This window comes from Syngnathus scovelli, chromosome 3 (genome assembly GCF_024217435.2).
Source record: "Syngnathus scovelli strain Florida chromosome 3, RoL_Ssco_1.2, whole genome shotgun sequence".
In the NCBI taxonomy this organism is placed as follows: domain Eukaryota; kingdom Metazoa; phylum Chordata; class Actinopteri; order Syngnathiformes; family Syngnathidae; genus Syngnathus; species Syngnathus scovelli.
In genome coordinates, this window is record NC_090849.1 from 21,439,121 (window position 1) to 21,464,669 (window position 25,549).

At 42.8% G+C, this 25,549-nt stretch overlaps 3 protein-coding genes across 33 annotated transcripts in view; 2 read left to right on the forward strand and 1 right to left on the reverse strand.

Moving 5' to 3' along the window:
• The first annotated feature begins 117 nt into the window (after nucleotides 1–117).
• camk2b1 (calcium/calmodulin-dependent protein kinase (CaM kinase) II beta 1) lies at nucleotides 118–22,441 on the forward strand. Of its 29 annotated transcripts, none has more exons than XM_049763214.2 (22): nucleotides 118–454; nucleotides 1,236–1,330; nucleotides 2,784–2,843; nucleotides 2,931–2,985; nucleotides 3,432–3,497; nucleotides 6,661–6,733; nucleotides 7,754–7,856; nucleotides 7,983–8,066; nucleotides 8,147–8,241; nucleotides 8,814–8,936; nucleotides 9,037–9,120; nucleotides 9,228–9,270; nucleotides 11,028–11,123; nucleotides 13,815–13,852; nucleotides 15,022–15,054; nucleotides 16,304–16,369; nucleotides 17,204–17,248; nucleotides 17,456–17,504; nucleotides 20,196–20,271; nucleotides 20,351–20,445; nucleotides 20,537–20,773; nucleotides 21,060–22,441. In XM_049763214.2, the coding sequence occupies exons 1-21, from the start codon at nucleotides 393–395 to the stop codon at nucleotides 20,767–20,769; spliced, it is 1,674 nt and encodes a 557-aa protein (XP_049619171.1). In that variant the 5' UTR covers nucleotides 118–392; the 3' UTR covers nucleotides 20,770–20,773; nucleotides 21,060–22,441. The 29 variants fall into 29 exon arrangements, with proteins under 29 accessions (XP_049619171.1, XP_049619172.1, XP_049619175.1 ...); XM_049763215.2 differs by having other exon boundaries at nucleotides 13,818–13,852; XM_049763218.2 differs by lacking the exon at nucleotides 17,204–17,248.
• A 45-nt stretch (nucleotides 22,442–22,486) lies between these two features.
• Nucleotides 22,487–24,350, reverse strand: si:dkey-174n20.1 (uncharacterized protein LOC796174 homolog). Its single transcript, XM_049763391.2, has 4 exons — nucleotides 23,980–24,350; nucleotides 23,495–23,737; nucleotides 23,112–23,414; nucleotides 22,487–22,844 (listed from the first exon to the last, which is right to left on the reverse strand). Exons 1-4 carry the CDS (start codon nucleotides 24,098–24,100, stop codon nucleotides 22,585–22,587), a joined length of 927 nt encoding a protein of 308 aa, XP_049619348.1. The 5' UTR covers nucleotides 24,101–24,350; the 3' UTR covers nucleotides 22,487–22,584.
• A 100-nt stretch (nucleotides 24,351–24,450) lies between these two features.
• The window catches only part of kremen1 (kringle containing transmembrane protein 1), a 31,773-nt gene continuing 30,674 nt past the window's right edge, over nucleotides 24,451–25,549 (forward strand). For all 3 annotated transcript variants that reach the window (XM_049763264.2, XM_049763267.2, XM_049763265.2), the window contains exon 1: nucleotides 24,451–24,612. The gene's annotated coding sequence lies outside the window, so the exon portion shown is untranslated. The remainder of the gene's footprint in view (nucleotides 24,613–25,549) is intronic.

Here is a 25,549-nt window from a genome sequence, read left to right on the forward strand (position 1 = left end):
TAAAAAATAAAAAGGACACCTGAAAACATGGAAAATACTCTTGTTTTGACATCTTTGTAAGCCAGAACCGGAAGTACGTTTTGTTTCACAATCACCTTGACTAAAGGGGGTTGGTCGAGCAAGCTGTCAGACCAAAAGAGAGAGAGAGAAAGTGAGAGATAGGAAGAGCCCTTCCGTGCTCCGCTCGGTGTTTCCCGATTAAACCTCGCCCTCACTCGGCCTCGCCTCTTCCTCCAGTGCCGGACGACTTTTTTTAGTATCTACTGGGCGGACCTGGTGTGTATCTCTGTGTGTGTGTGTTGTTTTTTTTTACCCTCACCGGCCGACAGAAACATTTTACCGGGGGCGGGGAGGCAAACAAGAAGACAGAAGAAGAAGGAGAAGCGGGAAATATGGCTACGACAACCTGTACAAGATTCACGGACGAGTATCAACTCTATGAGGAGCTTGGCAAGTGAGTGACAAGCGCACACAACATTTGGAGCGCTGCGACTGTCGTCCCTTCAGCCCACGCCGCCGCTGGGACTTGTGGACTGCGGGGGACGTCGGTCGCTGAGCTCCAGGGCCATGCTGCCAGTTTATGCGTGGGCGTGCGTGTGGCGACGTGCGCGCGGCTGTTTTTGTATGTGCGCGCGCGCGCGGATGCGTTTAGTGAATGACATGTTTTGATAATGTGAACGATATCAGACGAATGCATGAAATAATACGAATAATTTGTAAGTCGTAATTTATTTGGCGAACAAGCAACTTTTTTGAAAATATTTTTGACTCACAAGACAATTTTTCCTCATTGCTACTGCTAGTAACGTATTGAAAATAGTTTGTTGGAAATATACAACCCATTTTTGTATACAAAGAAATACTCCTTGAAACTACACCCACCTTTTGGTTGAAAATATTTGACCCCTAATACTATTTTGATTTAAAATGAAAAAGGACAATATTCTATTTTTCACCAAAAATATTTGCCATTTCTCAAAAAATTTATAGAAAAAATATATATTCTACTTTTTATGTTGAAAATATGGGACTTTTCTGGACAATATAAAACTTTATCTTCTCCAAATATGTGACTTACATTTCTTGTGAAAACTGATCCCATTTATAGAAAGATGATCCCGTTTATAAAAAGATCACACTTGTTTTTCCCTCATAGGAATTGCTGAAAATAGAAATGAGTTGTTTTTTTACTAATAGATATGCAGCGTAATGTGTTTATTTTATTTTTATTCCAGGGGCGCCTTTTCAGTGGTGCGTCGATGCGTGAAGCTATGCACGGGACAGGAGTATGCGGCCAAAATCATCAACACCAAAAAGTTATCGGCCAGAGGTAATAACATCCTGTCGAGTGTTGTGCAAGACATTTTTTAGTTGTTTTGACCCATGATGTTGATGGACATAAGTCTATTCTATCAATGTGTAACGAAAGATGCTAATCAACATTCGCTTCTACCCATGTGCAGCACCAAAGAAACAAACTGGAATGAGATCAAAAGTTCAGTAATAGTGGTCAAAAGTTCAGTAATAGTGGTCAAAAGTTCAGTAATAGTGGTCAAGGTGAAAGTAAAGAGAACGTGCAAAAGCACTGCTCACTTTCTAAGTTTTTACTTTATTTGTTTTTTTGCGAGAGGGAAAGACCAGTCTGACGGGTGTCGCCATCTTGGAAATAAATGGCCCAGTGTTGCACTGTTGCTCCCTAGATGTCCACATTGGAATTATTCATCTGAAAATTTGGAAAGATTTTTGACTCATTTGACTCATTTGCGCTTAATTTAAAAATTATGTTTTTTTTTCTTTTATAGCTTCCATACATTTATTTTCTAATCAAATTAGTATTTTCATTATTTTTAATTATTAGGTATATTAAATTGTTTTAGCATTATTTTAAATTATGTGTACATTTCTGTACTGTCTAGATATTTTTGACTATTGATTGGTTTATCAAAACAAAGTATCAATCATTTTTATTCTGTGGCTACGACGGTGTTGTGTTGTGATGCCCCATGCGAGTTATCCCGTCTGATGAGTCAATACGGGTTTTAATCAAGTGCCTTTTTCCAGCTGCCAATACAGAGCCTTTGCTAGCGTTGGCGACTAATGTTATCCAATACCAGTAACCCGGTAACCGGCGAATGGCGTCAACGAAGCCAGCTCCTCTGAATCTCCGTGCACACCAATTTAGGAATATTAACTAAAAGGATTTTGTTCGCTTCAGAGTCAAATGGTCCTGACCTGGCGTCCCCGTTACTTAGCAAGGACGGGAGATTGGTTGAAAGCGTACAATCAGGACTGTGATATCATTAGCCCTATCGCCCCCTCCCACCCCGTGCCGGTGCAGTGAGCGTCTTTTAACGCGATTAAATCCCTCCCAGATTATCCAGCCGCTATTAGCAGAAGGCTAACGGCTAATCCCCCATGATTGGCTTCTTGAGGCCCCATGTGATTTCCATTACTTTTTGCCAATATTTTGTTTGTTTATTCATTTGTAAATTTGTTATTTTATGAATGAATATTTATTTAGATATATTCTATATTTTCTTTATTTTTTATTTTTTCTATTTTAGTTATTAGATTTCATATTCAGTTTTAAATATACATTTTATTTTCAAATACACAAATTAAAAATCAAGGTGTAAGAGGGGGCGGGACTTGCACTTGATTGACAGTCATGGTGGCAAATGGTAATCATGAAGTTTAAAACATGTCATGACTTCTGCTCGCCTTCATTTCCAAGGTGTCGTTTTTTTTTTTCTGGTTAATTGTGACTGTTGTTCATCCATCAGATCACCAGAAGTTGGAACGAGAGGCTCGCATCTGCCGCCTGCTCAAACATCCCAACATCGGTGAGGACACGCACGCTCGTGCGCACACACATTTTGAGATGATTATCGTTGCCGGTGCTAAACAAATTGTGTATTTGTGCGTTGCAGTCCGTCTTCATGACAGCATATCAGAGGAGGGCTTCCACTATCTGCTCTTTGACTTGTGAGTTGCGTCTTTCCTTTCATGGGCGTGAAGGTTAAAGGTCAAGGTTATGATTTCTTCATGTTTACTTTCCTGCTTGTTTCTTCTTCTCATTTCATCTCTACTTGTTTCTTCTCATTTTTTCCTCAGCCTCCTCTCCTTTTTGTGTCATCTCCTCCACTCCTCGTTTTCCTCTCCTCCTTCCTCACTCCCTCTCCTTTTCCTTCCTAAACAATTACATAACTCTTTCCCGTGCACCCCCCCCCCCCCCCACCACCTCCCAATGCTTGTACCCACTCCCACGCCGTCCGCATCCGTCTCTATGTGATGTGATCCCCGTCTAGTTTCCATGGTAACCGTGTGGGCCGGGGAAGGGGATGAAGCAAGAAATCAGACACACTGTTCATGTGTCTCTCAATATGCAATTGTGTGTATTAAAACGCGCGCGCGTGTGTGTCGCCCTGCAGGGTGACCGGAGGTGAATTGTTTGAAGACATCGTCGCCCGAGAATACTACAGTGAGGCCGACGCCAGGTAGGACACTCGATACAAGCCCCCCCCCCCCAACACACACACACACACTTTAGACAGCAAACCGGATTAAGTGCACCTGCGTGCGCTAATCCCATTTTGTCTCCGTTTCTTTAAGAGGCAAAGTGACGCCGCTTTGGCGTGTTTTACCAAGTGATCCTTGAACAGCTGACTTACTGTACCTATTGCAGTGTCCTCGAATGTGGCAAAGGAGAGCCACGAACACCCGTCAAAAATCTCCAGTTGGTTAGTTTGAGAATCGCAAATAGGTGGCCGTTCCCTAACCCGAGTTTTTAGGAAGTCAGGTTTACGTCACAGTTTGCCTTTTATTGTCCATATTGCCACAGCACCTTTTCATCGGTGGGAAAAAACATGATCACATTATTGTAAGTTGAGGTTTGTCTCCTCTTCTACGCTGCTTTATATATCTCCCTCCCACCATTAGGCGCTGACTCACTGGCAGACTCGACCCACTTGACAGACAGTCGGCGGAGGTACGAGCGCGGGACTGTGACACTTTGCCATTCAAAGCCAATGAAAGCGAAAGAGGCAAAAAAAAAAGTCGGAACAGATCATTGCCGTTTAATGAATGGCTTGCTCGGAGTTATGACAGCAAATATTGGAATCTGCAGAGTCCGTTCTGATAGGTTTGATCGTGGCAGCGAGTAAGCGAGGGCAAGAGTGAACGCGCACAGTTGATTGGTGCCCAGTCGACTTATTAAAGCTCACTTAGTGTCATTAATCTGCTCCATTAGCTTTAATGAAGACAGACCACTCTTTCCGTTAAACGTCTTTGTTTTATGGAGGGTTGACCCGCATGGAAGGGAGATGAGCAGCTTGGCATCGGCGTGACCGGATATGCAGGTTTCTTATCGGAGCACGAGCTTCAACTTTGCAACTTAATTTAATATTCACAAATGTAAACAGTTTGAAAACTCAAACGTTTCAAAAAGCGCTGTTTCGAAAACACGCACATGAAAACAAAAACATTTGAGAAACCCCAATAATCGCAAACATACAAAATGCTGGAAAGTGAAAAGACAATCAGAATTTCAAACATCCAAAAATGCACGAAAATGCCATCGATCCAAAACACAACGCAAACATTCCGATACATGAACATTTGGAAATGTAAGATCCAAACATTTTGCAAACAGCTTGCTATTGATAAAGTACATTTGTGCTTTTTTTAAGCTTTTCAATCAAATATCATCATTTAGTGTAGCAGCTGAGCTTCTGACCCCCACCACCACCACCTCCCATCTTCTTAATGTCAGTCATCAAGGCCAGTTCCCTTCCCGCCGCCCACCTTCTCCCTTGGAGACCAGCGGGAAGTGGGACTTTAATTAGCGCTGGTAATTAGTCTGTATCACACACTGCGCGCGCGCACACACAGTCAGATCAGGAACTGTTCTGCAACACACCTTGTCAAAATCACAACGTTTGACACACTTAAGTCTGCGCTAGGAGTCTTTTTTTTTTTTTTTTTAAACCCCACTAGGGGGCAAATGGTTGATTATATTTGGTTTGACTATTTTCAAGTCATTTTGGCTGTATTATAAGAATGTAGGTCAGCTCTGCCCAACAGATGGCGCTATTTCCCCCCATTCAAAGCATGCGGTAACATTTGACCTCTTTCTCTCTTTTTGAAATATTGACATGATAGACACCAAATTTCATGTTGCTACGTTAAACCAATTTGACTGCTTCCAACCAATATGTCAAATTTCCCGTGTCTTTCCAAGCATGGGTTCTTGAGACTATTTTTGTGGCGACCCATGGGCCCTGCCAATCCAATTTGTCAATTGCCGATCTAAGTGAAGTTGTCACCAATTTAAAAAAAAAACATTTTAAGTTATGGCAAAGTGCTTCAAATGACTGTTTTGGCTAAGAATACTACAAATCGTGTATATTGTTTACGATATGTCTTGGGAATAACAGAACGATCGAGATAGGACAATTTCTAGGCTGGTACTCATTAAGAAATGGATTTTGGTGCATTTTGACACAAACACAAACACAAACACAAACACAAACACACACACACACACACACACACACACACACACACACACACACACACGCATACACACAGCTCTCTCTCAGTACTCCCACTCACTAGACACACTGTGGGTGTGAATCCTGCAGGCTGCGTGTCTCTGAGCGCCTGCTATTAGTCACATATTCTGCACATTACACTCGCTCATTGCACCTTGTCCACACACACACACACACACACACACAGACACACACGTGCGTGCGCGTTTCTTTCCGTGTAGGAAAAATAGCCTGGCACCAGTTCTCCGCATCCTCTGTGAATCACTTTCATTCGATACATAAGCGTTCCATTTAGCTAGCGCCCTTAAATAGCTTCCTCCGCTTTAATCGAGTGGATGCCTCTGTGAATTGCAGTGTGTGTTGCCCACTTGAGCAGCTAAACACCCCACCAGGAAAAGAAAGACTTTTTTTTTCCTACTTTGCTAAGTGAGACCAACTTCTAATGTTCTAAATTGTTTTAAATAGAATTGTGATAGACGCACCAATTTTAGAGGCTGTTGCTGGGCAAAAATAAGTGTCTCGAAAAACAAAAGTGTCATGTCTACTCAGGCACGGCCTTTTGAGGTTTTTAAATACATATTTGTCCAGAGAATGCAGCTGATAAAAAAAAAATAAAAATACCCATTTCATACCAAAATGGCACTGGTTTTGTGGGTTGTATTTTTAAATTCTATTGGATGCTCCTGTTTCAAACTAAAATTGCGGTATTCTTCTGTCTTTTCTTTTTTGCGACATTTTTTGGGGGGTCTGATTCTGTACAGTAGACACACCTCCCAAATTTTCTGGTGCTAGCTAATACTGGCTTCGGGGGCTAAATTTTCTTGTTGGTATTTTTGCGCTCGGTGCTTTCAATTTGTCGGTAGACCTTTAGAAAGGACACAAGAAATTGGAATTTATGGCCCTCACCTTTTATAATATCAGTTAGTCGCAAAAAACATTATCTGAGATCGATAGACAGACAAATATAGATGAAATGTACAGACCGTGGAGACAACATATTTTTGAACAAGATGTAACGTAATCAATGTTTTTGTTGAAGTCAGTATACATAATGTTAATAACAAAGCTCACACCAACATTTTTGCTATTTTTTTTTTTTTGCATCCAGCCACTGCATCCAGCAGATCCTGGAGGCCGTGCTTCACTGCCATCAAATGGGGGTTGTTCACCGAGACCTGAAGGTGAGCAATGGCGAGGCAGCGTTTTTGTAATTAATTCATCAATTGTTTGAAAAAATAAATCTTGTAATTTGGATGTAGAGTAGTTAACTATATTAATATAACATTATACCATGCAAATGTATTCATTTCATTCAATGTCATTATAATTTAATTTAATGTTTCATAAAATAAATATCCGTAATTGTGTACTTTAATAACAAAATGGTTCACTCATTGTGTAATTTTAATGAATTAAAATCTAATCTAATGAGACAGTTGTATTATGAAAAACCTATGGCTTAATGTGCATGTATAAAAGATTTTTAAATGAGAAAGCAATCAGACTCCATTTGTAATTTAAATTAATAAAATGCCAGTTTTACGTAGCCAAATATTTAATGCGAAAAAGCAATAATTACTTCAAATGTAGTATATACTCATAATAAATAAAGTATTTCACCCTTTTTTTATTTTGATTGGCTAATTTTACTTTCATTTTATTTTAATGAATTACCAAATATTACATTTTAGCATTCAAATATGAAAGTTGACTGACACCCAAAATTGCAGCACATACAGAGGGAGGTAAACAGTTTTTTTTTTTTGTATTCCTAGACTACCACCCAGTTTTTACCCCGTCCCCTTTTGTAGTAAATAAACAAGACCCCAGTGACGATTTGTGGTAAATTAGTCAAACAGAACAAAAAGTGACTTTTGAGAGTCCCTCATTTGAGACGGTCCTATTCTTGTTGAGGAAGAAAAAAAAAAAAAGGCAGCGATGTCAGGAGAGAGACACTGGAGAGGCCAAGTGGGGATAGAAGCCCATTATTAGAGTCTCTTCTGACAGAGAATAATGAGACGTGCTATCTGGGCCAGCGAGATTGAGCCTATACAGCAACTGCGTTGGACTGAAGGCGTAGGGACGGGCTGGGTAGGTGGTGGTGATGGTGGTGGAGGAGGGGGAGAACGAAGTGAAATGTGTCATGTCTTTAAATAGCATCCATCTTTGTGTTTGGTGTCTGCTGTGTGCAAACCCTCCAGCCAGAGAACTTGCTCCTGGCCAGCAAATGCAAGAACGCGGCGGTGAAGCTGGCTGACTTTGGCCTGGCCATTGAGGTGCAGGGGGACCAGCAGGCCTGGTTTGGTAGGTAGACAAAAGACAAGCAAGATGTTACACAACAAAATATTGCCGTGTGATTTGAATGGAGAAACCATCTGATGGGCAAATATCAACATTGCATTTTTGTGGGACACCATTTCCTGTCTGTAGGTTTTGCTGGTACACCAGGGTACCTGTCCCCTGAGGTCTTGAGGAAGGAGGCATATGGTAAACCTGTGGACATCTGGGCCTGTGGTGAGCTCCACTTAACCTGAACACACTTTGCACAACATACAACATTGTTTCACTCACAATAAAGTGTGTGTGTGTGTCAGGGGTGATCCTGTACATCCTGCTGGTGGGTTACCCTCCTTTCTGGGACGAGGACCAGCACAAGCTGTACCAGCAGATCAAGGCCGGAGCCTACGATGTGAGATCTCAGTCTTTACTCATCAAACGCTTCCTCTTCTTTTTGAGTCCTTCACTATTCATTTTCTCATTTCCAGAGGTAGGAAAGTTAGTACTAGGTAGAAAGGAAATGGGTAGGTAGGTTATAGAAAGTATGTCATTTAAAAGATGAAATTTCATTCTTCACTCTAGCTTTCTTTTTTCTTCACCCAAGTTCCTCTTTGATTTCCTTTCCTGCGTTTAGTCTTCTCATATTTCCACTCACTTCCTCCGGTCCGGCTTCCTCTCCTTTCTCACTTCCCAGCTGTGCCGCCGTTTCTTTTTTTGGCCGCCGTTACGTAACTCAGCTCTCTCTCATTCATATTTTAGGGGGTGGAAGCCTCCCCTCGGGACTTTTTTTTAAACTGCGTGCCGACTACTTGAGCAGCATTACATAGCCTTCTAACCTGAGCCCAGACGCATCACATAACATGAGCTCACTTCCTCTGTTGCTAAATAAAAAACAAACCACCTAGTTGATGTAAATGATTCAGATTGTTTATCATCATCATCATCATCACATTCTATACCATCATGCCCTCTGTGGCCTTTTAGTTCCCTTCTCCAGAATGGGACACGGTAACCCCGGAGGCCAAAAACCTGATCAACCAGATGCTGACCATCAACCCGGCCAGGAGGATCACCGCCCAGGAAGCCCTCAAGCACCCGTGGGTCTGCGTAAGTGTCGTACACAGGCCCGGGCGGGCCCCGTCGCCATCTCCATCCCTGCTGCAGTGTAGATCCACGCTCGGTGCTAATTGTCCTCTTGTTGTCATAGCAACGCTCCACGGTGGCTTCCATGATGCACAGACAGGAGACAGTGGAGTGCCTGAAGAAGTTCAATGCCAGGAGGAAACTCAAGGTTTTACTTTTGATGTATTTTTTTGCACTATGTGTATGTCAGCTTATAATCATCAAGTAGAAACGTGACTCTTCTTGAGCCTTGTTTTGTTTTTCTTTACCACCCAGGGAGCCATCCTCACCACCATGCTGGTCTCTCGGAATTTCTCCGGTAAGTCTCCTCCTCACAGGAGCCGTGCATGAGCGCTACTTAATACCATGAGAGCAGATTACACTTTGGCTTTGAGAGGATCATGTCACCGTTTTGGAGGACAATCCCGCCGTTTGCTTCAATATTGTCGGTCGGGACGCGACAGTGGCAAAATGTCGGCATGCTCCTCGGCAAGCATCCATTGACGCACGTGTGCTATGTGTATGCTTTTGCCAAACCGTTTCCGGTGACTCTTTCCCACACAGGTGGGGGAAGTGTGTCTATTTAAACGTTTTATCCGTGTTAAATTGTGAATGAATATCACGTTGACGGGGAATTTTGCCTCCTCGTAACGGTCATTTTTTGCAGCTTGCTTGAATGGCTATGACTTCTGTCTCATATTTGTGTGGATATACAGTATCTCACAATATGTAAATTAAAAGGCACAACACTGAAAAAATGCCATTTTGCTACAGTTTAAAGTACAGTGGAATTTTGGTTTTTGTGACCAAACCGTAAATTAAGACCACAGCAAGATTCCCCATAGGAAATAATGTAAAACCGCTCAATCTGTTCCAGACACCCCAAAATATGAACAAAACAGACATTTTATAGAGAACTGCAATTTTACAAAATAAAAGAGTTTTAAATACATATAAATGACAAACGAAGTGGATCAAAACTCAAGCCCATTTAGCCATTTTTTGTTGGTGCTGTTACATAATTTCATACCGCTCAATGGAAGTTCAATTTAGCAGCTCGTGGCAAATACAACAAAAATTGTGAGATACCGTATCTATGATAAAAGACAACATGGAGTTTTGCTTTTTTTTTTCTTTCTCTCCAAGTGGGTATTATGGGTCAACTGTCTTGCTTTATAACGGCCCAAAAAAAAAAAAGACCCAGTGGTTGTCCGGGTTGTTTGTGTGCTCTTTCTAACTCTCTACCTGTCTTCTATTTCGCTCTTGACCACATTTCTCTTTGCCTTCCTCAGGAAGTGTCTTGACGTCATAATAATCAGGTGACTCAAACTCAGAAAGCGAGAGACAATGGAAAAATGTATTTACAATTGACGTCTTTTTTTGCGATGCGATTTTCAGTTGCAACGTGTCTTGATATTGTCGGACAGTTCACCCCCAATGGCGAATATGGCTCTGTTACCATGACGACAGGCGGAAGGGTGGCACGGCTAGGGCGTTGCGATGGTGCGTGTGGGGGTTAAAAAAAAAAAAAAAAAGAACTCCTGGAGTCATCGCCAAACAACAAATTTTTTTATATTTCCATTGCACTTACAACTTAGATAAATAGATTATTTTTTTCTAAGAATAAAAGGCAAGTTTTTTTTTCCACACGAATGCCACTGCTATTTTCAAAAGAAGTTGCATTTTTCTTTTTTTTTTCTTTTTTTTTTACTTCATTTGAAAATACTTTTTAGGTTTATTTTCTTTCATGCTGTTTGTATTTTTTCTCATTTTAGTTTTCTCAGGGTTCAACATTAATGATGGAGTTAATAACCCATTCCAGTTCTCAGTGGCTCAACTCAGACCTTTTTTTTTTTCCTGTTAAGTTGAGCAGCCACTTGGAAGAAAGCCATCAGTTCTGTCTCGCTCTTTCTGACAGTTTGGACCTGACGACTGTTCTTGTCTTGTGTGCCACTCAAACATTGCCGCCCGCTTTCCGATTGGACGTTTAAGTCTCCTTTGCGTTCCGCGGCGCTCATTTCCGCCCTTGCTCTCTTTCCCACCTGTGTGCGTGCGTGCGTGGTCGGGTGTGGACAGTGGGCAGCCGGCAGACCACCGCTCCGGCCTCTGCGCTTCCGGTCTCTGTCAGCGCCGGTACCACAGCGGGTACCGCCGCGGGGTTGGTGGAACAAGGTAGCGCACGGCGGCACGACCTGTGGGCATGCCGCCTCCTTGACCCCGCCCCCTCCCTCCATTTTGGATTCTCTCCCCTCCCTCTCTTTCTCAGCATGGGAGCTCAGAGCATGATGGCTGACCATGTCGACCTCCACGTTTGCATCTTGAGCAGGCCTTCCATCTCACGGCCAATTTTTATAACCCCAAAGCAAATTATCAAACGAATTATTATTTAGTTATTTTTTTCCCCAGTGCAATTAAAACGGAAATGACATCACGGATGCTCAAAGATCAGGTAAAAGACCAATCACGGCTCACCTCTTTTCTGGATTTGGTCATGTGACATTTGGGTTTGGAGCGGGCGAATTGTGGAATTCGCCCGCTCCAAACCCAAATGGCCAACTTCCTTTTCCATTTCTGCGGTCTTGAGACTTTTTCACACGTCATCTTATAATGATCGTATTTTCCAATTTTGCTTTTATTGCTTAAACTGGTGTTTGGGGGATTTTAAAGAACTCACTCATCAAAATACACGTGTTAAAAGCAGTTTTCATGACAATAAATAATTCATGTAAATTTTTTGTTAATCCGATTTGATCGACTTGATTTTGACTAAAAAAATAAATAAAAATCAGCCACTCTGGTCTGAAAATTTCAGATGACGGAAATGCGACATTTCAAATGTGAACTGCTTTGGATGGAAGGCCGGGCTAGCATCATCACTTGATTTCATGTGTGCTCAAACTCTTCATCACCTTCATCATCATCACTTGCCTCACGGCATGGCTTGCACCCATGCAGAGCGCCCCCTCCTCCTGTCCTCTATTTTTTTTACCTCCACCCTTTTATATTCTATCGCCAGCATCGTTTCCTCCTCTCTCCTCTCCTCTCCATCATGATTCTTCCTTCTCTCTTTCTTGCTTTCCTCCGGCTCACAAAAAAGGACGCTGGGTTTTTAAGGATGGAACTTCCCGAGAGCTGTGAATGCTGCATGGTGGGGGCACGACGAGGATGATGATGAGGGTTAGGGTTGGTGCATGTTGAAGATGCGAGGCTGGGCTGGTTCTTATTTAGATGACAAATAAATAATGCCCCAAGGACACGCAGCATACGGTTGGCCCAATGAGTACGGCTTTCCTTACCGTGACGGCTTTCGGACATTTTGATTATCCCGGTCGATTTGTAGTTATGGAGGCCAGAGGGTGCGGGAAAAACCAGCGCCTCAAAGATAATCAAAGTATTTTTACCCGAGCACTTCATATGGACTCCACATTCTACAATTGTTTTTTTAAATCAAAGTGCGACTCCGTTTATTTTCATTTCTTTGTTGTTTCACTAAGTTCACTTTTTTTGTTTGGCGCTTGGCGTCACGATGTCGGAACGGCGACGTACTCGAGCTGGCCCGCCCGCCCCTCTTTCGGAGTCAAAAAGAGACCTCCAATGTAAGCAAATGCAGCCTATGACAGTCCAGCAGTGACTCTGTCCTTGATTCCGTGAAGCCCCGTTGGAAGCCCCCCCACCTCGCTTCTTTGAGCTCCAATCAAAGATTTATAGCGGGCTGCCTCCCCCTATCAGGCTCACCAGGAGCCGCCGTCTTGCATATTCACACTCACAAATAGAATCAGCATCTACCCAGATGTGTGGCCTAGAAAAAGTTCCCGTGTTTTTTTATACACACGTGGACAGCAATTCCATGCCCATCCTCGCCTCTAATGGTCCTGAACTGATCATTTTTTAGGTTTTTGGTTTTAATCTCCTCTCCTCCTGTCTTTCTTCTTGCTTCATGTGTATTTTGTGCAAAGGTAAGGAGAAAAGCCTGGCCTGCCCCAAGCCCCCATCCATGCTGCCTTTTTTTTTTTTTTTTTTTCTTTACAGCTTGTGTCTTGGAGCATCTTTCGAATCTGAGACGTAACTCTGACTATTCTTTTTTTCCCTCTCAGGTTAAGGCAGTTTTTTTTTTCCCCCAACCCACTGTGCCACGGGATTCAATTTTGCATGAATTGGTCCAAAAATTCCGTTTTATTGACTACAAATGATGTCTCTTTGTTCATCTATCGGTGCCGGTACGATGAAATGCTAGAAGGTCTAATTAACTATTCGTACAAAAGAATATCAATAAACAGCCACAAATCAAATCGAGTCAACCTTCTCACTAAGAAATCGCATTTGTGTCCAAAAATTAAAAAAAAGCGCTTCTAATACTTTTGTAGTTAGAAGCATACAATTCCACATTCCAAAATTAGATTGGCTGATCTCTGATTTTGTAATAATTCAAGAATACATTTTTGTCTGAGAGCCTGATTGGTGTATTTGTTTATTCTAATCAATTTATTTCAAATATAACATTTGTTTGTTTTCTTAATTTATCTGAATGGGATGGTTAAATCTGTCTTTCTACTTTTCAAAAGGAACTCCATGCAGAATTAAAGCCTTTTTTTTTTTTTTTTTTTTTTTTTAAATGAAACATTTGAATAGCTTCTTGCTTGTAAATTATTATATGGAAGAGGCAGAGAGAGGAAGAAAAAAAAAAAAATCGGGCTTTTATGCAACCCGGCCGGCTGCCGCTGACATGATTGTGCGTGATTGGACTTGAAAATTCACTCAGACCTGTGAAAAATTGAAAAGAAAAAACGGAAGTAAAATGGTCACAGGAAATGAGCTTCACAGAAAAAAATACTCACTGTCTCTGTCTTGCGTTTGTCCTTCCAGCAGCCAAGACTTTGCTGAACAAGAAGGCCGACGTGAAGGTACGAGCTCTCCGCCTGCTTCTTCTTTCTCTCCTTTTGCTGCTTCCTATTTCTTCCCCCCTGTGTCGTTTTCTCCTTTAATCATCATCCGATGCTACTATTTAATTCATACAACCCTAAGCCAAACGTGCAAGTTGTTGACACTACTGTTGTACTACTTTCCTAATTAGGGTGTTGAACAGAATGTACCAAAAAATGCAAGTCCAGTTGGTGAGGGTTTTTTTCTCCCTCCAAAAATATGAATCAGTGAATTTGGGGCTTTATTGAAACAAAAAAAATCTAATTTTCCTTAAAATATCACTTTTTAAGCGCTTGCTGTCCAATTTAAAAAAAAAAGTCGAGCTGTTATGTTTTGATTTCCAGTCAACATAGCTTGATTAGACAAATAAAAAAAAAACAGTAACAATTAATTTTAGTTGTGTAATTCATGACTTTGAATTTAAACTATTCAAAATAGTTGCACCTCTGACAAAAAATGGATTCATGGAAAATGTGTTTTCCAGCAAAACACCAGGGAGGGGTTCTAGCTAAAATAAAAAAAAAAAAAGGTGATTTTATTTTTGCGAATTTCTGGGATGACATCACATGCGTTCATGGGATTGTGTGTGCGCTGAAGTCAGCACCTCCATTATCTTGGATCTCCATCGCCATCTGTCAACGTGTCGGTCTTCATCTCACCCCATCTGCTCTTGAACCCCCAAATTCTACCACTAAGACCTCCACCCCCTCACTTGTGTGTGTGTGTGTGCTTGTGTGTCAAACGCGCCCGGGCTTCCAGGAATAGTTGTCGGTCTGGACCCTGGAAACTCAGACGCCAAAAATAGATGCAATGGTCGCCTGGCAACAGGCTCCTTTTCATGCTCCCATCTTTTTCTTTTCTTCCGTCATTCCCCCAAAGTTCCACCGTGAATGTTTCTTTGAACTTCTCCAAATTGCTTTTCCCTTCCTAACTTAACCACTAGGTTCCATTTTGTATGTTTTTGTTGTTGGAGGCGGGCGAAGCTTCATTCTGCCTCCTTCTTTTGAGTTAAGAAGTGCTCTTTTTGTTCTCGCTGCCATTTTATGGGTTACTTTCCTTCCCTCCCCTACTTTTTTTTTCTCTCTACCATCCATGCATCGGTCAATAAATCCATCATCATCCATCCATCCATCGTTTGGTCCGAGGGCAGAAACGCAAGTCCAGCTCGACTGTGCAGTATATGGTGAGCATGCTGTTTATGCTCAGTTTTATTTCTTTATTTTTAAAAATTGGGGGGGGGGTGCTTTGCTTTTGCGTCTCCTTCACAAGTCATAGAAAAAGATAAACGATGTATTCTGAAAAGCTGGAATGTGTTACTCTGTCCTCCCTTGCAGCATAAGACAAAGGAAAACAAAACCACACTACACATTATTTCAAAATACCGATTTGACAAAAATGGCCGCCTAAATCCCAAATGGCTAACTTCCTGTTTATTGTCGGCCATGTTTCCATCAGACTTTTTCTTCGGTTTCCTTTTTAAGGCGGCGTTACTCAGGGCTCATACTGCGGACCCCTAAAATTCATAAATTTAGGGACTTTCTCAAACATTATCACATGACTTGAGCGAAAGGAGGTGATTTAATGCCGCCTGGCAACACGCTGCTTTGATTCATCCCATTTCTTTTCCATTCATCTATCGGTGCTTTGCTTTCTGCTCCCACCTTGGAAATCAAAACGTCGAGGGTCATGACATTTTTCAAATGTGACACCTCCATAACCGTTATGTGAGTCTGTGAAGTTCATGACCATCATCATGTACGTAAATCTGGATGAACTCTTTCACACACTGCCGAAACGCTTTCAAATTTGCTCTCATAGGTTACAACGCTTTCATTTAATAGACTGAAATGTGTGTTTTTGTATGGCATGAGTGTACGTGTGAATTATGTTACCTCATAGACCTTCCACTCTTCCCTTGTTTCCTTTCCTTACACACACTTGCACACACAATTGCACGCACACACTTTCTGTCATTTATTTGAACAAAGACGTCATCGTGTTTTTAAAGCGTTCATATGCAGATGTCATTGTGATCAAGTGACCGCTTTCAAAGCAGTGCTTGACGGATGAATATTATTATTAGGATGCTTCATTGTGTGCGTGTAAAGTGGGCACAATTAAAAAAAAAAAAAAAAAAAAAAAGGTGCAACGATGGCAACAGCACACGGATGCTAACCTTAACATCATCAAAAAATACTTTCCAACATACACTTTTACGTTACTTATATTTGACAGGTGTTATATTTAATTTTTCGGGTTATATTTTGAATTATGAGATGCAAAATTTGGATTCTAGCGAGGTTCACAGTGCATGTGACAATTTTACACGCACTTGCGCGTGGGCACGACACGCGCACACACACATCCACACACACACACTTTCCTTGCTAACTCTTGGTGTTGTATCTCCTCCCTCTGCTCTCCCTGCACAGCCTCAGACAAACAGCAAAAACAGCATAGTCACCAGCCCCAAGGGAAACATCCCTTCACCTGCTCTGGTATTTAAGCAACATCCCCTGCCGCACCTCCTCTCGGACCCCCCGACGCCGTTGTGTGTGTGTGTATACATGCGCGCCTCTCTCGCCCGCACACAGCGTGTAGTGTGTGTTGTGCTTTCGCCCTTTGTCTCGCCGTTTGTGTGTTATATTATTTGTTTGCGTGGCCCACACTCAGCAGGTGGAGTTGTTTACCACACACAGTCACAAATGCGCAAACACACACGTGGGCAGGTGCGGACAAGCACGGCTTGTTCGAGATGTCGTCTTGTTGTTTTTTAGGGCTCCCCAACACGACAACTCAAATTGTCACACTTTCATCGTCTGAAACTTGAACTGCAAAAGCCGATTTTATTGAAATGTAAAATGAATAGAAATTTGACTACCGATAATTTGCAACACTTTTATGGAACACACTCTTGATGATGTCGGCAGCCATTGCAGATGCCTGCAGACTAAACATGGCGATCTACTCAGATTTTTTTCCCCGCCTCTTGTGGTACCAGCGTGTGCTTACCTGTACAAGTATGTATCGTGTTGTGGTGATGGTCCGGTATGACAAACTGCTGTGGAAGGCTAAAATCTGAAATTTCATATTTGTTGTATTCATTTAGCAGTTTTTCCTGATATTGCTTAATTCAAGAATGTGTTGTGTGTGTGTGTGTGTGTGTGTGTGTGTGTGTGTGTGTGTGTACACAGATTTCCGCTAATCACTGACAGATTCTTCTTCTCCTCCCCTAACGTTATTTTCTCTCTACTTCCTGGTTTCCTTTTTTTGATTCTACACTTTTCATTCTTCTCACATCTTTCATCTTCTTCTCCCCCCCACCTCCTCAGGAGCCCCAGACCACCGTCATCCATAACCCGGTGGACGGGACAAAGGTACACCCCACCCCGCATGAACCCTATTTGTTTTCTCTGTTTCTTTCTTTCCATCCTGTATTCATCTTTGCTCATTTGCGTGTTTGATGAAGTTGGTTTGTTTGGCGTTTCGATTTGTCCTGCTGTGCTCGCTTGCCATGTGCCGCGTGTGAATAGCTCCATCCTAATAATGGTGTGTGTCCTCCTATGTGGCCTGTCTGCATCCAGGAATCATCGGACAGCAGCAACACCACCGTGGAAGATGAAGATGTGAAAGGTAAGACCTCACACGGGAACACACATAAGCACAGAGCCCTCACGTGATTCATTGCCCCCCCCCCCTCCCCCTCCCAACCCTGTTCCCCAAACCGAGTGGCAATGCAAATAGACGACATACGTGAATTTGAATTTGCGTGAACCCTGGCACAAGGTTGCCTTCTTGATTTATTGGCTTAAGCATGTCGGAGGGACTGCTTGCTGAACAGGCTCGACAGGTGGATGCGCCAAAAATGGAGTCCAGCTGACCCCTTGTGGAGCTCGGAGGTACTGCACTACACAACGTGTGTGTGTTCCGAAGCTTGTTTTTGGAAACAATGACCACAAAATTTGGTTAAAAATGCAAGAAATCATTTAATGGCCTGATTTTTATGTATTTTATGTATATTTATTTATTGAGAGAGAGAGAGAGAGATGCCCATTTCAAGAAAACCGATTTGGGCCGCACTTTTGGCACCCTTCGATTGAACTCGACAGAGTTCAGTGTGTTGATTGGGCGTCACGGCTCGCTCATTTCCGGAGCCCTCCCCATCTGACCAATTAGCCCAAATTCCTCTTCCCAAGTGCACCACGGCGAATCGAAGCGCTTGGTGGAAACGAGCAATTGCGGCGCACGCACGTGTCCTTGCGAGCCAGCACACACCTCCGCCGCATTCGAGCTGGCTACAATGCGTCGAAACCAGGTCACAGATGTATCATTTGGGTGCCAAGTGAACAGAACAGAATGTACGCTTCCGCCTCTTCCTTTATCCTACTTCATTTGAAAGGCTTTGCCGCTCTGTCGCCGATTCCTTAGCAACCTTGGCCAAAGCCATCATGCAGTGTCGCGTCTCCTCATCGGCACCACGACGAGTCTTGAGAAATTTGAACTAAATTTTATTATATACAGTATAGACTACACAACAAACTGATGAATAACTAGTTTTGAAATCAGAGACTAGTAAAAAACTGTTCCAATAAGATCAATGGTAATAAAAAAATGCTAGCAACATCTTTATTTTTTTAAAGTGGAGACATTTTCAAGATTTTCATACTAGACCCTTGGAAAATGTTCTCCCCCTGTACCCAAAACGTTGAAGAACCCCCTACCCTCACTACCGACTTGGTTTGCTCTGCAGAGCACCTTGGGGGGTGGAAGGGGTTGGGGGCCGGGGGTTAAGGCTCGGGTGGGTGTTCTTAATTTAGCCCGGGAGCAGGAAAACGGCGACGCAGTGGCATCAAAGGCACGGAGATTTCGCCGCCCGTCTGGGATAGACTTGCACAAATCGGACGACGGTGCGCCAGGTATCGGACCTCGCGCAAGTGGGCCCGAGGGGGCGGATAGCGGCAAGAGTAGTGGCGGAGGTCTCGGTTGGATCTGGTCAAGGCAGTCGGGGCTGGACAGCTGCTTTGTAACCCAACACGTACGCCGCTCTGGTTAGTCAGAGGGCAGAAAATACAAGTAAGTCTGTTTTAGTTTTGCCTCTCAACATCTCTCTTTCGGGCTCGAGGCTGGTCTTGGTAAACGTAGCTCCATCATCATGGTATTTCAAATGAAATCAAACGTATTCGTTTTCTAATTGCCCTCGCGGAGTTTGCTGGTAACGTAGCGGCTCCATCTGTGTGAAATTGGCCCGCCTTTGAGCACGTTTGCATTGATTTGCGTCCTTCCTCCAACTCAGCCGCCGCCAAGTTCGCCGAGCTGCTGGGCTCCGTGCGCAGGGGCTCGGACGGAGAAGGCCCACCCGCATCGCCGCCCCCCCGACCCCGGCCCTTCCCCTCTTCCACACAACCCCCCGTTGTTGCCCCCATGCAGAGTAAGTGGGCCAGCGCACGCCCCTGCTCAAATGTGGCCTCCAACTTTTCTCACTTTTAACGTGACCTGTACAACTCAATCAAATGAGTCTGAGTAAATCCAAATTGGGTTCAAATGGATCCCCGTCAACTTTTCTTGACATTCTGACGAGAACATCCGAGGCATGACTGGTTTTTTCCAATTGACTTGTACAGGCTCTCGGTCACAAGGGGAACAGGGGTGTTTAGACTTTTTCTCATCCAAATGTATACGTCCCTCCTCATGGCATTTTGCCCAGTGTCCCGGCTAACAGACCTGGTGAGCAGCGTTCGTAGGGCGCCCGCTCCCAAACCCGACGCCGCTCCGGTTCCAGTCACGGCTGCCAGGTCGGCGCAAGCCACCTCCCCGCCTCCCCCTCACCCCCCTTCCAGCCCCTCCCCTTCCTCCTCCACCTCCTCCTCTTCCTCCCAGTGTAAGTACGTACTGAAGTTCTGGCGTGCAGGCATGGTTGCACTTGGCCTGCAAGGCATTGTGGGATGAGCTGCCTTGAATTCTTCTGCTGCGGTTGACACATCGCTTCGTTCTGAGCGCTTTGAGATGTTGGCACGAGGAAATAACTGTGTGCGTTCTTGTCGTGGCGGTGAGCAAGTGGCCTGTTTTTGGGTTGACGACTCGGAAACGTTTGCTCACCGTGGGATGGAACTTACAGTTTGAAAACTAACAGCAATGCTAAAGTTCTAGATCATCAGTTAATAGCTCGTTTAAAATCGGCATAAAGTTTGCTCACGTTTCTTGAGTTTGCAAGACATTGTTGTCCTATTTAATGCAATCATCTCGACTCTACAACAAGCAAACATCGAAATTTGTTTTCGGCACTTTGTTTTTTTTGCTCAAACGATTGTTCCCTTGACTTTGCAGCCCGCAAACAGGAAATCATCAAGATCACTGAGCAGCTCATCGAGGCCATCAACAATGGAGATTTCGATGCTTACGCGTGAGTCAGCCTGCTCGTGACGTTTGACACTTCCAGGTTTTGGAATTTGTGATTGTTTTTTTTGTCTTTCCCTTACCAGTAAAATCTGCGACCCGGGCTTGACTTCCTTTGAACCGGAGGCGCTGGGCAATCTGGTGGAAGGGATGGACTTCCACAGGTTCTACTTTGACAACCGTAAGACTCTGAGTCAACTTCTTGTCAACAGTCATTCTTGACTAGTTATGCTAAGAAGTGATAGTAATAAATATGCTGTCCATCCATCCAGTGCTGTCAAAAAACGACAAGCCGATCCATACCACCATCCTGAACCCTCACGTGCACCTGATCGGCGAAGATGCCGCCTGCATCGCGTACATTCGCCTCACGCAGTTTGTGGACGGGCAGGGCCGGCCGCAATCCAGTCAGTCTGAGGAGACCCGAGTGTGGCACCGCAGGGAGGCCAAGTGGCAGAACATACACTTCCACTGCTCCGGAGCACCAGCCGCACCGCTGCAGTAGTCGGGTACTCGCCGCTTTTCCAGCGTAGCACTAAAAGAACGGCGCACACCTCCGCCAAATCGCCTTAATCGTTTCTGACTGCTGGAGCCCAGAATCAAAATGGCGCTGTCATAGTCTCTCAAGCGGCAAGCCAAAACTCAAACTAATTGTTCAACAACTTGATGACATTTGGCCTTGGCGGAGGTAAAGTGCTTTAGCATGTTTAGCTTAACAATTCTGATGTTTTTCCAAGAATATAATTGATTGTTTGCCAGCTGTGTGGCTGAGAAAATCTTCATTTGTTTTGTCAGGAGTGAAGAGGACGACGATAATCAAGACACACACACACACACAATTTGAGGCTTCACTTGTGTCACTGCACTGGAAACACTCTGTAAAGTTTGGAATCCTTATTGTAACAATGAATACTAATTATTATTATTACCCATTTGTATACAATGTGTCATTTGTACCATGAAAATGATTGACGCCAGTGGTTTGTAGTTTAATGACTTGTTTTGGTTTTATTAAGGACGCATGCACCCTGTGGCTATTAAGTGGAACGTCATACGACATCAGTATACAGGTGATGTGTATTTTTATTTTTTTTTTCTTGAGTAATTTGTTTATTATGCTGTATGTTACCCATGATGTTATATTTGAATGTTTTATATTTTATTTTTTAAAATAATGTGAGGGTTAGGGGGTCAGCTTAGGCCATTGTCTTCCCATTCAGAATTATGAATATTTTAAACATAGTGGACGAGTCATGTGCCAAAAGAAAAAAAAACTGCCAAAAAAAACATAATCACTCAATTTAATCCAAAATGTATCACTTGTGTTTTTGTTGTCTTTAAGTAAAGTAAGTATTCAGTTAGTTTAGAGAAAAGGGGGCTGCATTTGTTTGCATTTTTTTTTTTTTGGTCCTCAGCTTTGAATGATTTCTGAGTATTTATGTTTTGACATTGTCATTTAAGGGCACATTGCACCATTTTTAAAGGGATCACTTTATCCTTTTATTGCCGCTGGAGTTTAGCCAATGTGTACTTTCATGTCTCGATTCTTCAATTTTTTAGGGAGAATTTTCATCATAGCAAGAACCTCATAAATATTTAATCATATTCAAAAACAAAAAGGCTGAGTGATGTAGCTGAGGTGAAATCAGTGCATGTTCGCCAGCACCTCTCCAAATGTGCAACCTACTCAAACACAAAACTTCCCCGGGTTAATTTAAATTCTAGTGTTGCTATTCAAACCCACAAGCGTTATTAATTCTCATTCTGCTTTTTTGGCCTGACAAGTGTAGTCTCAGTCCCACACCCTTTTTTGGCTAATCTGTATCTATTTTCTCTGTGCTTATGATGTATAAATATAAAGCTATTTTTGTCTCCAGATGATCTAACTCAGATGAATATTATATAAAGAGATGATTTTGTACAGAGCAGTCAAGCACAAAACCACAAGCGACTTCTCGTCCTTACCACTCGATGGTGGCGCTTTTGCTTGCCTTCTATTTATTGCCCTGCGTTTTCGACCTTGCGGCTTGTGTTGTTTCCCTCGTTTTAATTCCGTGCGATGCGATGGCGCTTTCGTGCTCTTTTGTTGTATTCTGCCGTGCTACTTTTCCGCTCTTGTTTGGACAACTTGTGCTAAAATGTGTTCTCAATAAAATGGCAACGTTGACATATAGAAAGTGGCAATCGCTCTCTTTTGTCAATGGATGGTTCGTTTACTCAACTTTAGAGTCTGTTAAAAAACACATTTTATTTTTAAATGACTCAACTCAATAACATAACTTTCATGAAAATCATGGCAAAAATATAAAAAAAAATAACATCATGCCAGTTTGACAAGCCGCTCACTGGCCTCCCACAGTTTCTTGGCCACACCGGCATCACGGGCGAATGGTCGCAAGGTGGCCGCCCGGCAATCCACAAAGTATCCGCCGCCATGAATGGCCGCTTCGTCCGACACGGCACAGTAGACCACGGTTTGAGCGCCCGCCTCGCAGGACACGGAGAACATCCACATGAGGACCCGCATCACAGCTCGGAACAAAAAAGAATAATGGCATGTCCACTCGCTCTGCACAAAGCCTGTGGAAATAACATGAAGATTATCTGTTAGCATGCTGATTAGCCATTAGCATAGTGTTAGCCAAGTTCCGTCATTTTAATAGGATGCTCACGTAACTAAAAATAATACAAATAAAATAAACACTAAATTATAACTTGAAAGACTAAAAAGCAGAAAAATATATATCAAATGTGGCCTCTAGAAACTGACATAATTTAAAATTAAATAAAAACTAATGAAAAATCCTAAATAATGAACACGCCGCTCAAGACATCGAAGCGTCTCACCGGGGTGCACTGCATAGGAGGTGACGCCCTTCCCTTGCGTAAGGCGACCCAGCTCGTGGCTGAAGTAGACGTTGGCCAGCTTGCTGCGGCAGTAGGTGAAGAAGGGCAGCAGGTTGTAGTTGAGGTCCTGGAAGTCCAGCTTCTGGTACTTGTAGCTGGAGCAGGTGAGCGTGACCACACGGCTGGGGGCGCACTCCTTCAGGCGGCCCAGAAGTAGATTGGTGAGCAGGAAGTGGCCCAGGTGATTGACGCCCAGGCACATGCTAAAGCCGTCGTCTGTCCAGTCCAGGATGGCCGGCATGGCTGGAGGAAGAAGGCGGCTCGCTCATTTATAAGGTCACGTGTGTCGAGAAGTTTTTCGTGGTCTTTACCCATGGACCCACCTGCGTTGTTGATCAAGATGTCAAGCCTCTTCTCCTTCTGCAGGAAGCTCTTGCAGAAGTTGCGCACTGAGCGCAGGTTGGCCAGGTCCAGCTCCATGCAAACTACAGCCAGGTTGCGGCTGCGGGATTTGATCTCCCGCACCGCTTTCTCTGCCCTATCCGCATCTCGGCAGGCAATCACCACGCGGGCGCCTCTCATGGCCAACGCTACGGCTGTCTCCTTGCCGATGCCCGAACTTCCCCCTGCATGTAAGGCAACAATTTTGCTAATGATATAAAAATTCAGAAAATACTTTATGTTGGAACATTCCACTTGTGCAAAACAAAAAGTATGTTGCAACGTTACAATTTATTTATAAGGTTAACAAAACAGTGTGACACATTATCTGATTCGGAATAATGAAATATAACTTGTAATAGGCACAATTAAAACAAATTGGTGTGTAGTTTAAAAACGCTAATATATTTGTAGGGGTCTAATTTACCCGTAATAAGAACCGTTTTCCCGTCGAGCCTTTTGACGTCCGTGCAGTAGCGTCGCTTTTTCATCCATTTCAAGAGAAAAAAGACGGCTAAAGAGGCGACTACCGTGGAAAGAAGGTACATTTGGACACAAATGTAATGAAATAAGCTAATTACATGGGCTAGCCTATTAGCTTGCTAGCTCACAAGACACATTTTAAAAAATCCTTCTTTTTTCTCGCTATGTTGCCATTCAGTTGTGAATTTGAAGGCTGTAATATCGTACTAACTGTACTGTGCAAAATATTTTTTAAATAAATATATTTTAATTCATGCTCATCGGACGTCGACTGATGGAGAGTAGCTACAAATGCGCATGCGTCGTCGCTGTGCCTGCCGCAGTGCATCGTGGGAGATGGCGATGGATCCAATCCAATCATGACTCAGCTCTTTTTTCGTTGACTTCATGTTTTATGCTATTCTCCCCTTAACCCAATCTTTCTGCTGCTAAATCTTCAGTTTTCCTTTTCTAGTTAATAAGTTTAATTTCTTAACGAAGGTTTTGTGTCGATAAAAACTGCAACAAACAAACTATTGAACGTCCAATGGCACAGAACCATGACGCAACAAGACAACTTGGACCCCATGAAATCAAAGTAAGCAATGTTGTGCTTTTTTCTCTCAAATTGTGCCAATGAAATATATTTTACTCACACGTATGGTAATTGACACATTTTTTTAAACTCTATTTTTCACACTTAGAAGAATAAAGTCCTGCGAATGAATATAACAAATAAATGCTCAAATGTAATTGACGCTACCAGCATCGAGATGGCAGTATTTACCTATACGCCCCCCCCCCCTTTTTTTTTTTTTTTTCTCCAACTGCCACATTATAAATGACAATGATAATACTACAAGTTGGTCTGAATCTTTAAAAAAAACAAAAAAAAAAATCAAAAAGTGAAGCAGTAGATTGGGTGAAAATGCATTTTATGGGGGTACGAGGTGATATAACAAAATATAATTTACACTTGAAACATGTAATTTTCTTCCAAACATAAATATATATTTTTTTACTTTGCAGTATTTTATAATGGAGTAAAATTTTGAGGGGAGACAAAAAGTTTCAAGTAAAGCTTAAAGACATTCCCAAAGAAAATCAAAATGTGTGAATAAATATCAATCACTTTGACTTGTTTTTCTGAAACCAAAAAAAACAACTTTCCTAATCAATGAACTAAACAGGATCCGTTTGTAAATTTGACCACTTACTCATTAAATGTGTTCTTTAGTTCACTGTGACTAAAACTCTTTTTAAAAAATTTTTAATATATATATATTTCTTTGTCCTTTTTTTTTTATGCCTGCCGCTAATACTCTGCCCTCGTAACCGAACAGTAATATTCCATATTACCATACTCTCCATATATTAGCATGCAGTTGAATGCGACAGTCAGAGTTTACTCAAAGGAATTGTAGCGACATCTGCATCCACCCACTCAGCTTCCCGTTTCCGCGGACCCACAGCGCCGGCGAAGACTCGCAATGTGGAGGAAGCTGAGTCTAATCACGGGTGACGTCCTTATCTCG